Genomic DNA, 14,290 nt, shown 5'->3' with positions numbered 1-14,290 from the left:
ACACATATGTTAGCCAGTACATGTACACATATGTTAGCCAGTGCACGTACACCTATGTTAGCCAGTATATTTACCCATATGTTAGCCAGTACATGTACACATATGTTAGCCAGTACACGTACACATATGTTAGCCAGTTAGCAGTGAGTAAAGTTGAGGGATACAGATAGATGTACATCTCCATTACAGATGTAACTCTATGTTTGTCCTGGCTGCACTTCTGGCTCAGACTGGCTGCACTCCTGGTTCAAACTATGATAATTGTACAATACATGTATATACATGTGTCAACATCTAATCTTTATTTTTTTAATTAATACATGTACTACAAAGGGCATCTGAAATTTCATGCAGATTTATGGTGAAGCTTTAAAGGTTGCATGAGTTCAGGTGCAGGTGTTTATGTGTAGCTGTCATTAGTTAAAGGAGCAGTAATTTGTCATCCCAGTGGGTTTGCATTAGCTCGCATAGTACACTCAAGGCCTGTTGTATTGTGGATTACTCACATGTTTAGATACATGTATATGTAAGTAAAACTACATGTATTGTTTGCGGACAATTAATCTTAAATTACATCTGAGGTATTTAAAGAAACTATTTCAAGGCCTCTATCCAATGTATTGTTAATACTTTATTAGCCTGGGTGTATTTTCATTCTAATATATTTGATTTAAAGAATTGTGAAAATTTGCAATAATTATCTGTATATTCGCCATTTGCTGATGTTGCATGGTCTTATAATTAATTCATCTTATGGCACTGTATACAAATGTTTAAGGCCAGGGTATATGTACAGTGTGTATTATACAGCCTTCTAAGCTTTTCACATAACAGCAAAAAGTGTCGAACTGTTGATGTGTAAGAGATGAATTATTAAATCCTGTCACAGAATTGGCCATATTCTTGTTTGTTGATGCACATCGTGTCTAGTCCCATATATGTCTATTCACAACAGCATGATGAAGTCCACATTGGCATATTCTTCTTGACCTTCTCCATAGTAACTTCTACTTCATCACCCTCTGGTAACTTCTGCATCAATTCGTCCCAGACAATTTCTGCTTCATCTCCCGCCTCACAATCTGCTTCACTTGCTGCCTGACAACTTCAGCTTCCTTCTTGCCTGACAACTTCTGCTTCACTTGCTGCCTAACATCTTTTGCTTAACTTCCTCCCTGACAACTTTTGCTTCAGTTGCTGCCTGGCAACTTCTGCTTCACTTCCTCCCTGACAACTTCTGCTTTATTTGCTGCTTGACAACATCTGCTTCACTTACTGCCTGATAACTTCTGCTTCACTTCCTCCCTGACAACTTCTGCTTTATTTGCTGCTTGACAACTTCTGCTTCACTTACTGCCTAACATCTTCTGCTTCACTTGCTGCCTGATAACTTCTGCTTCACTTCCTCCCTGACAACTTCTGCTTTATTTGCTCCTGGACAACTTCTGCTTCACTTACTGCCTAACATCTTCTGCTTCACTTGCTGCCTGACAACTTCAGCTTCCTTCTTGCCTGACAACTTCTGCTTCACTTGCTGCCTAACATCTTTTGCTTAACTTCCTCCCTGACAACTTTTGCTTCAGTTGCTGCCTGGCAACTTCTGCTTCACTTCCTCCCTGACAACTTCTGCTTTATTTGCTGCTTGACAACATCTGCTTCACTTACTGCCTAACATCTTCTGCTTCACTTCCTCCCTGACAACTTTTGCTTCACTTCCTGCCTGACAACTTCTGCTTCATTTCACCCGTTACAACTTCTGCCTCATCCACTCCATGGTAACTTCTACTTCCTCTTCTTCATGACAACTTTTGCCTCATATAATCTCTGGTAACTTCTGTTTCATTTCCTCCATGGTAATTTCTGCTTCATTTCCTACATGGTAACTTCTGCTTCTTTTCCTCTTGCTTCATGTAACTTCTCTTTCAATCCTCCTTGACAGCTTTTTCATCATCTCCTCCATGGTAACTTCTGTTTCACTTTCTTTATGACCAATTCTGCTTTATCTTTGCCTTGGCAACTTCTGCTTCACTCCTATTGGGTTCTCTATGTCACACATGACACAACAATTTCAACATTTGAGGAAGACCCTGTTTCCGAGGTGTTAGCATGTTAGTGCAGCACAATTACTTGTGACTCTCTCATCAGTGTGATTGATGTGAGTTAATTCCAGCCCACGTCAGCGTCCACTGCCGTCATAGACAAGAATGTCTTCCAGCAACCTACAGATGATGGTGGTTTCCTCCAGGCTCTGCCCGGTTTCCTGCTGCCATAAAGCTGACTGCTGTGTAATGAAATTGAAATATTCTCGAGGATAGAGTAAAACTCCAAACAAATAAATAAATAACTAAATCAATGTTAGAGAGGGAGATTATTGATCAACAAATGTTACTTAATGTAAGATCATTTTATCCAACTACCCGTCTATTTGTAAATTATCGAGGAATAAATAAACCCTTACCCGCTCCCAACACCCTCCCACCTATCCCCACCTCATGTAAATTGTTTACTCCGTTGTTGTGGCTTGCAGATTGATGGTAACTCTATATAACTATAACAAATCAGATGTAGGCTGACTGAGATGGTACTCTAACTGTTACTGTAGAAAAATGCAACATATAGGCCATTGTTTTTGCCAGGTCACAGCCTTTGATATTGATTGACTAGTTTGGTAAGATGAACAAATTTGAGTTCAGCTGCAGTATGTATCAAAAGATATCAGACCATGCCTGAAGTGGTCTGAAAAGGTAAAAAATGTTATCTTTAAATAGTAACACATGTAATTGATGAAAAAAATTGTAATGAATCAAGGACTGGCAGGATACTGTGTGGTAAAAATTGATACATAATGTATACCCTAGTTAAACATGAACATTCCTTTGTGTGGTGGTCAGCATAAAACTAAACACAGCTTTTCATTAAAAAAGCAGCCAAGAAAGAGAAGCAGAGAGAACAACAAAGCAGTGATGATGGGTGTATAGTTGTCTATATTATACTTTGTCTGAGCTCACAAAGGTACCTTGAGAAAATGAAGCCCTTGTGAAGTCAAACAAAGCGGTAGTAATGGTTAGCTGTCTACATTGAGCTTGTTGAGTTTACTTGGGTCAATGAAATAATGAAACAGAGAGACCAGAACAAAGCAGTAGTGATGGGTAGCAGTCTAGGCCCCATCAAAGTTTACACAAGTACCATCTCAGTATAGCACCACTGAGGCCCCCTCAGGTTTACACAGACGGGTACCCAGGACCAGGGTGAAGGGCCTCTGCGTGGGGATGAACCAGGATTGTGTCAGCTCATGTCTGCGGTCAAAAACAGGAGTAGACACCCAGAATCCAGGACTAAAGCCAGAGGCCAGCTTAGTTTCTAAGCACCAGCGTACATGTAATGTACAATGATCAGTGTGCCCGAGTTGGCTAGCCATTGTCAGGTCCAAAATGCATATACCTCAAGTAGGTATAAACCAGCTGAGCCCTGTGATCTTTCTTACCAGGTGTACTGTACTTTGTTTTATGTTTTGACCTGAATTACAAGAGACTTCTATCCATCTGCCTTAATCTCCTTTTTGACTTATTGACATAGAGAAAGGATGGATGAATCCAAATGTTATATAATGTTGGACATTACAATGTTGGACATTACATTTGGTCATTACATTTGGACATTACAATGTAGGACATTACATTTGGACATTATAATGTAGGAGATTACATTTGGACATTACATTTGGACATTACAATGTAGGACATTACATTTGGTCATTACATTTGGACATTACATTTGGACATTATAATGTAGGAGATTACATTTGGACATTACATTTGGACATTACAATGTAGGACATTACATTTGGTCATTACATTTGGACATTACAATGTAGGACATTACATTTGGACATTATAATGTAGGAGATTACATTTGGACATTACATTTGGACATTACAATGTAGGACATTACATTTGGTCATTACATTTGGTCATTACATTTGGACATTACAATGTAGGACATTACATTTGGACATTATAATGTAGGAGATTACATTTGGACATTACATTTGGACATTACAATGTAGGACATTAGATTTGGACATTATAATGTAGGAAGTACCATATTAGTATTTGGGTAAGTATGCGATAAGTTTGTATAGTATTTACGTCCTACTTGTACAAAACTTTGTAAACCCAGATTCTCATGATTGTTTTTCAGAAATAAAGGTTGTCTAGCATAAAACAACTTAAATGGACGTCATGTATGAGAAAAGTTATCAAAAACATTTAGTGTTGTGAAAGTGGACATGGGTCTCTGTGTCAGTTCAGAATTTTATAGTGCATATCTAGATCATGTTATACTGTCACTAACAGTTTGATGCTCACATAAGTGCATGTATTAATTGCTAAAGAAATGACTGACAGGTAATGTGATGTACTGTCAGATAAGATATGCACTAAGGGATTCATATATTATTACTATCACTTTAGCTCCTTTTGCTTATAGAAACCTGTCAGCAATGATTACAGGTCTTATTAGATGACCAACATTTAATAAAAATCAGTTGATAAAAATGGCTCCATTAAGTGGCTAGCCACTGATCATGGCTTTAATGAGCTTGTAACCTGTCCATTAAAAAACATTGTATGCTCACGAAGTCTGTGTCTGTGTCATGCATAAGACATTCTTTTGAAGTACACACCTGGTCTTTTAAGACACTACTGTATTGGGCATACATGTACATGCTTGTATATATATATATATATATATATGTATTAAGATATGGTAAGTAACCGGTTAATGATATACCTGAAAACCTGACTACCATATGACTTCTAATTACCTGAACAATATTATGGTGCCCAATGTGACAAACTGGTTAACAGTCTACCTGGAAACCTGAATTCCTAAAGTATTTTAATTACCTAAACAATATTGTGGTGACTAATGTCACAAACTGGTTAACAGCCTACCTGAAAACCTGAATTCCTGAAGTATTTTAATTACCTAAACAATATTGTGGTGACTAGTGTCACAAGCTGGTTAACAGTCTACCTGAAAACCTGAATGCCTAAAGTATTTTACTTACCTGAACAATCTTGTGGTGACTAGTGTGACAGACTTTACAAGTAACACACATTTATCAGAAGGGTTACTAATGTTGCAGTGTCCTGCCTGTGTATTCAGAATATATAATAATCTGTTACAATGTCCACATTGTTTGAATCTACAATTGTTTAAGTAGCCATTCAGAATTACCTCTTCATGGTTGAGAAATGTGAAGTGTCTCGTTGTATGTATTGACAGATGTGGATGATGTCATCCATGTACACACTGTATAGGTGATTGTCACTGGTCTCCTCATGCCTGGTCTTGATGTGTTGATGTAACTTCACGGTACAGGAAAACTGTCTGTCTTTGAAGGCTATTCATGAACCTACATGTATGAGGACTGTCAGTATCGATTCAAATGTGTGTAGGTACACGTAAGTGTGTATAGACATGTCTGTTAACTAAACTCTTCTCTAGTCTTAGGCCTTATACATGTATACTGCGTGTACAGTGTGTATGCATGCATGGATATACAAGTAGGATTTATGTTTCAGACGTGTTATGCTGTATTTATAGTCCATCCCTTAATTGCAGAGAACAGTTACATTAAATAAAACTAATGAATGGTAATTTTAGTTAAGCTATACATCTGAAGGTAAACATTGTGTAATTTTTTTTTCTTATTTGGTGGGGCCTCCGTGGCTCAGTCGGTTAAAGCGCTAGCGCAGCGTAATGACCCAGGAGTCTCTCACCAATGCGGTCGCTGTGAGTTCAAGTCCAGCTCATGCTGGCTTCCTCTCCGGCTGTATGTGAGAAGGTCTGTCAGCAACCTACGGATGGTCGTGGGTTTCCCCCGGGCTCTGCCCGGTTTCCACCCACCATAATGCTGGCCGCCGTCGTATAAGTGAAATATTCTTGAGTACGGCGTAAAACTCCAATCAAAAAAAAAAAAAAAAAAAAAATCTTATTTGGTATGCATATATGTGGTAATAAACCATGATTACTCAAAATCATATATTCCTTGGCTTATAATTATTACATCTGTTGAAATTAATAAGCCTGGCATTTTCATCTCATACATGATAAAAACATGATATGTCGTCTTTCACATTACTGACAGTTTGATAGCCATTATTGTGTTAACCCATTGTCATTGATTCATGTGTCGTATAGGTAATTGTTGATTAATTTTTTTAGGGAATAATGATATTCAATCTAATAGCAAAAAAGCTGTTCATGAGATATTCTCTTATTTTTTCTGGAAGGGATGAATACAAAAACTAAATGAGGCAATTAACGTTGTTGTATTTTTTCTAGCACTTTAGCTAAGTACAGTAATTCTTCAAATTTTTGGGACATATTAGCAGTGTTGAAAGTAGAATGTTAATTTATTACCAGCCTTTTGGAAAAGAAAAGATATGACTACATTGTTCATTAGATGATCTAACCCTTTGAGAAAAAAAGAAACTCAGTATTCCTGCTACATTTACATGTATATTTGTGATATTCCATATTCCATAAGTAATGCCTCTGTCAATCTATACATGTATATTGGGTAAAATGAGTAGACCCGGTGACCCAGACATTAGAAGAAATAGGATATGTTCAATATATATAACATTTTTTCACGGCAAGTAATTAATGGTAGTGAAAGTTACATCATTCTTGTGTCAGTGATTATATTTCTGACATTTATATTCTACCTCCAATTACTACACAGATCATTCATTTACACTGGGCGATGGAACAGCCCCATCTCCACTTATCCAATGTGATCTTATGTTGGACATGTACTGTCTGTCTTTCATTATTAATGGTAGCTCCTAGCTCCCCTAGTCTGGGTATACCTTTGTGCTACAGGATCCCCCTACATGTGTGATCTGTCAGGAATTGGCAGGGCTCCAACACAGGAAATAGATCAGTATCTAAGGACTAAACATGATCCCATGTAGCCTCAACTCCTTTGTATAGTCATTTTGTTTTTGTCTGCTCTGATGATTCATGTACATGTATATTTGATGAGTCTGAGTGACACCAAAACTCATGGAACATGGAACAGGATAACTTGATAGGAAAACAAGTTTTTTATGACTCTTTGTGTGTTTTTTGTCAGATCTTCTTGTTATGGTGTGTAAGTACAAGTATCAACATGTATCACAGTGTTAAATGTACACGATCAAGTTGAGGACAAGCTAACAAGAATACTTAGGGGTATGACCTATAATATCGTCCAGGACTGAGCGGCTCATTTTGGCTGATTCTTGTTTTGATGTAAGAAACATGTTATGAAGTTTATTATCAAAGATATGATGATATCATACTGGAAAAATATGTTTCAATATCAAGACCAGTATTAAATGACATTTTATATTCGCCGCTAAGAATGCATGTTCTTTGCTTAATTGAAGGTCGTTCACCATATTTTTTGATTTTAATAAAATGGATTCCCCATGAAAAGCTATATGTACACATAGATGTGTCAGTTAAGTTTCTTAATTACTAACATGTCACCACCTTTTGAATATGTAGTATTAGATAATATGTATTTACATCAGGTAAAATGATACAATTTCGTAACAGAAGAAGATACATGTAGATGTATAAGCAATATTTTTTCTATTCTCTGTGATTTTATAGATATTATTGTGCATAAAATGTAATGGACATACTAGTGTGTATTAATAATACACAAAAGTTATTATACTGTCTTAGGGCTTCCGACTAAATGAACTTTACAGATGAGAAATGCATCCTGCTTATCTGTGAACCCAAGTGTGTTATATACATGTACATGCAGAGAGTGACATGGACAAATGCTGAAAGCATTTTTCTGCCTCTGAAATAACAGGCGGAATTAAACTTTTACAGGTGATAAAGATGTTTAAACCAATATATATGTAGCTGTACAAATATATTTATTACTCAGGATCGACTTGCTACAGTGATACGAACTGCATTCAGATGTGGTTTTAGGTACCAAAAACTGTAAAGAATAATGGAAGTACATATGCACTAGCTATGACCAGTTGCCTCATCAGAACTATACTTCCTGTTTTCTAAGCTTATAGCTCTAATGTGGCACATGTAAATGGAGTTTGTGGGTACGTCTGACAGGGCGATAAGGTTTACGCTGCAGGCTCTGTACCTCCAGGATTTCTACCCCACAATACAGCTGTGGATGTCCAGATCTACATGTACAGTACATGAGCAGAGCCTCACCTGGCCCTCTTATACAGTATACCTGCGTGCCACAAGAGATTTGTATAAATCATGAGTTTTCAGCCATGTGTTTGGTTTATCACAGAGATACATGACGCAAGTAATGTACATGTAAGTTAGAAGGAGGCAATGGATGCCGTGCTCAAAAGAGATTACAGATAAGTTATTGTATATACACGCACATGTATACTTTGATTCCAGGAAATTATAGGAAATTCTTGCTGAGGGGGTTACTGTGCACAATAATTCTGGAGCATCTCACCAATGTGGCCATTAAGAGTTTAAATCCAGCTCCTGCTGCACATGGGTAGGCCTATCAGCAGCCTACCAATGGTCGTGGGATTCCCGAAGGCTTTGCCCGGTTTACTCCCAGCATAATGCTGGCCGCCGTATTATAAGTGAAATATTCTTGAGTACAGCATAAAACACCAGTCAATAAAAACACGTATGGGAAACTCAATGAGAAAACATTCTTTCTTGATGAAAACTGTCCTAGTTTATTGAAGTGGCAGTAAATGCAGAACATCGGTTGGAGAGCAACTAACTGTGAATTTGATTCATTTTGAGAACTGCATAATTCTGTCATTTACAAATAATTAAAGTGGATTCGGAATGAAAATGAGATGTTTCTGAATTGATACTTTTGAAGCAAGAGGGAAGGGGATATCTTGTCTGTTATTGTTGTGTGTCACTTACAGAACTGGGCGTACACCTGCTGTTTCAGTGCAGCTGTGGCCATGTGATACATATCATATGTGAAGGACACTTTTTATAATGACTGGCTTCGAAAGCTGTGATATATGTGACAATAACTCAGTACGACAGCTTGTGACCTCATGCCTTCCTGTGCGCATTTGGAAGCCAATTGACACCTTTACCACAGTGTACATTATAAACTCTGTTCAATTGCTTCAGCAGGTAAAACATACTGCTGTATAGCACATTACCTGTTTTCAGCTATACATGCATCATGATGTGCATTTAAAACTCTGTACATGTGGTAGTGAAAGAAAGAAGTCTGCTAGTCTATTTCAAAATTTAAATTGAAATTTAATGTCAAGTCTTACAAACTGGTGCTTCTGTGGTTGTTCAGAACTGTTTTAGTCGGTTAGTGTGTTCATAAAAAAACAAGCATAGACAACAGTTGTATATATTTAAATGTAGTTGCACATAGCACTATAGCACTAAAGGTGCCTTGAACATGTGTATTGCAAACTTAAGAATGTCTGTATGACGTCTTTATCTGAGATTAATTGAAGATGCCTTTTCTGTTAGTAGGCATGGGTTCCCCAGGGAGCGATGCACCAGATCAACTTACCATGGTGAGTTTTGTGTCTTAGTTTTTGGCTTATCTGCTTCTAAGGGGTGAAGTCAACAAAAATACAGCGCAGGACGCATGCATGTTTTGAAAAAATTTTCATTAACTATTATATGTTGGGTAATTACATAAAATATTTTTTTGAACATCAACCGAAAAGCTGTAACAATATATTGTATTATTTGTGTTGATGTGTAGGTTGAGGAGATGGTGATGGAGATGAAGTCTGGCTTTGTCACAGTCCTGGAGGAACTAGCCAAGATACAGTTTGATGAGAGGAAACAGAAGGAGTGGCTGGAGAGAGCGAGCCAGTATGAGACACAGATTGCTCAGCTGACAGATACTGTGGAGTCTCTCAAGGTGCCAGAGTCAGACAAAGTCTGGGTTGACATACTATTTGTAGTGATGCATTTTTTATATGTACTTGTACTCATACGTGTACTTTATTTCACCTGAACTTTGGTATGTATAAAATGCACGTTGAGAAACAATAGTTTTGTTGTCAACACATAAGTTTTTTTCTGATAAGAAATTAGTCAAACTGAACAAAAAAAACAACAACTCTTAAATGGCCCTATAAAAAGCATGAATCAAATAACATGAAGTAAAATGTGTCACTTGAAAATTGTTAAACTTAAGGTGAAATGCAGTACATGTAAAATTTGCCGCTATGTGGCCCATGTAAAATTTGCCACTATGTGGTCCATGTAAAATTTGCAGCTATGTGGTCCATGCAAAATTTACCACTATGTGGTACATGTAAAATTTGCCACTATGTGGTACATGTAAAATTTGCCACTATGTGGTCCATGTAAAATTTGCAGCTATGTGGTCCATGCAAAATTTACCACTATGTGGTACATGTAAAATTTGCCACTATGTGGTACATGTAAAATTTGCCACTATGTGGTACATGTAAAATTTGCCACTAAGTGGTTCATGTATCTTGTGTTATTGCTGGAGACACTGATGTCTGTGAAGAGAAGTAGTAACTAAAACAGTATTTTTTTTTAAAATGACTAGAAATCTAAGAAAGATTTCCTAGTCATTGTGTATACTAGAGTGTCATTTTACTATTCAGTCTGATAGGAAAACCAAACCTCAATGCTCCCTTTCAGCATTTAAATAGAAAAGTTGAAAGGTATTATGGGTAGATATTTAGATTTTGAACAGAAAAAGTGCTGTGAATTGTCATGTTTGGTGGTGATAGAGCAGATCTGAATGTTTACTTATTTATTCATTTGATTGGCGTTTTACGCCATACTCAAGAATATTTCACTTATGATGATGACCAACCTTATGGTGGGAGGAACGTGGACAGAGCCAGATGGGAAAACCCATGACCAACCAGATGGGAAAACCCATGACCAACCAGATGGGAAAACCCATAAAATATCCTTAGCCAGATAGGAAAGCCCATGACCATCCACAGGTTGTCAGAATATTACTGTGTGATGTGATACAGGATATATAGTTGTTGTGATATACATGTATGTGCTTTTGTTTTACATTGTCATCGTGCAGGTTGAGTTGAGTAAGATGTCTGAACAGATGAAAACGTATGGCGAACATAAGGATATTTTGTTGCAGGAGCTACAACGCAATGGTCACCTGTCCAATCACTGCAGGTGAGAGACACTTATCAACCAGTCAAATTTCATGATTGTGTTTTATATATTAATGGTACAGAATGTGTGTTAACATTCAAATCTTGGATTATAGTGCTTAAGTGATAACAAACAAATAAAGAAGTGTTTGCCCAAAAGCCCATTACTAGAAAAAATAGAAAAGAAAAGGAAAACAGCTGAAATGTTTTTATTAAGGAATGTCTTTGTCAGTAAGGGAAATAGTTTGATAATGTTTTGGCACCATTTTGTCACTGTATAAGAAGTAAGAGATAACAGATGAGGCTAGTTACATGTGGTTTGTATGTGCTGTGTTTAGCCTGTAAAATGTGCCCCAGAGGAATAAATATTTGGAGACACATGTCATAATATATTACTTTTGCTGCTGAAAATTACATTTTCCAGTAGGATGTCCCACAGTCAGAAAAAAAACTTGTAAACGCCTTTCTGAACACATCAGTAAAACTCTGAGAATAAGGCAGAATGGGCTACTTCATCTTGGGCAAGAGTTTAGGTCAAATAGAGTACATGGTTGTGACATTCTCTGGGAATCGGCTGTGAACAGATCTCCTTAGGGCAGGGGAAATCCATACTTGACCCTTAAGTATTCTGGGAAAGGAATGTGTAAGAATATATGTATCACAACTCTACGTACTTGACCCAAGTGAATGGAGGCAGGAGCTGTTTATACTGATTGACCAAGCTCTTAATGTGGCTCGCTGTTATTCTGTAGACATTGGAACTCCTATGTAAAATGCTACTGTAGATGCGTTTCTGGAATATCTGTGAATTAGAGGTGTGTCTGTGTATACACGTAAGTCCTAATTATGTGCATCTCTCATTACTTGTGTGCTGAAATACAAGTGGCCATGTGTCACAGATAAAGTTTGTCTTAACTTTAGGAAAGAAAATCTACATTGATTTTTTATTAGGAATAGGAAGTTGTTTTCTACATTCCCTTGTAGTGCTCTGTGGTCTAGTTGTTGGCTACATTCCCTTGTAGTGCTCTGTGGTCTAGTTGTTTTCTACATTCCCTTGTAGTACTCTCTGGTCTAGTTGTTGGCTACATTCCCTTGTAGTACTCTCTGGTCTAGTTGTTGGCTGCATTCCCTTGTAGTGCTCTCTGGTGTGGTTGTTGGCTACATTCCCTTGTAGTACTCTCTGATCTGGTTGTTGGCTACATTCCTTTGTAGTGCTCTCTGACCTAACCAGATGTTCAGAAATTGTACATTTACAGATGGAAAAAACCCAGTTTGTCTGAAGTTCTGTCCGAGGTTTATTCCACTTATACCTATGATTTGAAAAATTAGAGTAGAAAAGTCATAACAGAGTGTAGGCATAAGTGGAATGGAGGGACAAGGGATTAGAATTAACGCCTCAGGTGGCAAGTCACCTCTAGGATCAGTCAAGCATGACAAAACTCAGATACTCATAAAAATTGTATCTTTATTTTTCTCAGACATAGGCATTTAAATATAGTCCTGATAGAATTTTGAACAGATCAGACTTTAATATAATTATGTTGTTAAAAATCAGAAGGACAGCATCCTGGACACCGAGGCATTCCATCAGGGAATATGTGCCGCCAAGAAATTCTTCTTTCAGTTGGTTGAATGTCCTCCATCCGTGTCTTTTTCTTTCTCTTAAGTGGAGGAGCAACACTGCCTTCTAACTTTAACTTGTAGAGCTTTAACCTCATTGGCTGCCTGTTCCTGCTTTATGGTGTTAATGAATTTGAAGATGTTTGGATGGGTTTTGCAGATCATTCGTGTCAGCTTTTGGTGCCATCCTTTTAGGTGGTTTGTTATCCTAGGCCCCTTGGCCTCAAAATGACTCCACATTGAATGTGGCCTTCATCTTATATTCTGAAGTTAGTCTCAGACTCTGCACCTTTCTCCAAATGCACTGGGTGAAGTCAAAATAACACTCTTTCAAGTGTGTTTCAGGGAAAACACGCAAAGCAGCGTTGTGAGCGACGGTCTCAAGGTCAAGTTGTATGTCTCTGGGAATCAAATGTAGATCATGGGAAGCTGACATGTCATGAAGAATCTCAAACATTCGGATATACGTGGCATGGGATTTGTCTGGCAGAAGTCCAAATGCCAATGGAAACATGTGTCCGTGTAACATGGCATGGATGAAATAGATTTGCTGATATGTCTGGCCCCTCATTCTAACATGTATGTGTGCTATTCTGTCTGGTCCCCAGGGAGCGTCTGAACCTTAAGGCAGAGGTGACAACCCTACAGAGTGACTTTGACAGTGGGGTGAATCTCCCTCAGCAGTGCGGCTCCTCAGGGGGTGCCACTACACCCCCAGGGTTATCTCCCATGGTCAAACCATTCATGGAAAGCTTGCCCACAACCAATGGTAAGCTGTTAACATTACGGCTTTGTCCTAATTTGTTGTGAACAGTAAATCAAATGAGTGCAAGATTTTCTTTAAAGGATAGAACAATTTTCAGCATAATTAGTTTTCTGAAGATCATAACTTAACTATGGTACTAGCAATTAGTGAAGAGAAAACATTTGTATGTTATGCTCTACACTGCTCTTCTGTTACAGAACAGATCACTCTGTAAAGCCTAACGTAAAGAATGGAAAAATTTATAATGACTCGATGAAGGGCAAGGGATGCTGAGGTATAGAAATTGTTTCTGTGTATGGGAAAAAAAAATATGTGGCTGAAAGTCATGCAGTTTTGCAGGTCATGTACCTTAGTTCAGAAAATGTCACACATAAGTCATGTAATTTATGTATAAAAAGTTGTGGTAAGCCAATCAGTTCATGTACATTGTGTGTCTGTTGTAGGGGTAAAACACGGAGAAGATCACTATGATTCAGACTCTGTCTCCATTACTGCTCTGGCCAATCGTAGCCTACAGCTGTCAGAGACACTGAGAGCAAAGTACCAGGATGCGAGCTCACGAGAATCCAGCAATGGAGATGAGCAGGAGAACAGCAGTTTTGAGGTGAGCCTGTGTGAGTGATGTGACCGACAACTGTTAGAGGTAAAAATAGAAACCCTGATAGTCTGGGTGAGTTTGAATATTTTTCACACATGCGAACAGTTTATAGAGAAATTTTGGAAAAGT

At 37.8% G+C, this 14,290-nt stretch overlaps 1 protein-coding gene across 1 annotated transcript in view; it reads left to right on the top strand.

The window, feature by feature from the left end:
- Nucleotides 1-14,290, top strand: part of LOC135467989 (uncharacterized) — a 38,240-nt gene that overhangs the window by 12,146 nt on the left and 11,804 nt on the right. The window contains exons 3-7 of the mRNA XM_064745965.1: nt 9,529-9,575; nt 9,770-9,931; nt 11,096-11,199; nt 13,406-13,566; nt 14,007-14,167. Coding sequence (XP_064602035.1) covers nt 9,529-9,575; nt 9,770-9,931; nt 11,096-11,199; nt 13,406-13,566; nt 14,007-14,167 — 635 coding nt within the window. The remainder of the gene's footprint in view (nt 1-9,528; nt 9,576-9,769; nt 9,932-11,095; nt 11,200-13,405; nt 13,567-14,006; nt 14,168-14,290) is intronic.

The sequence above is a fragment of the Liolophura sinensis genome, chromosome 6 (assembly GCF_032854445.1).
Source record: "Liolophura sinensis isolate JHLJ2023 chromosome 6, CUHK_Ljap_v2, whole genome shotgun sequence".
Classification (NCBI taxonomy): Eukaryota; Metazoa; Mollusca; class Polyplacophora; order Chitonida; family Chitonidae; genus Liolophura; species Liolophura sinensis.
This window is presented reverse-complemented; position numbering and strand designations above follow the sequence as displayed.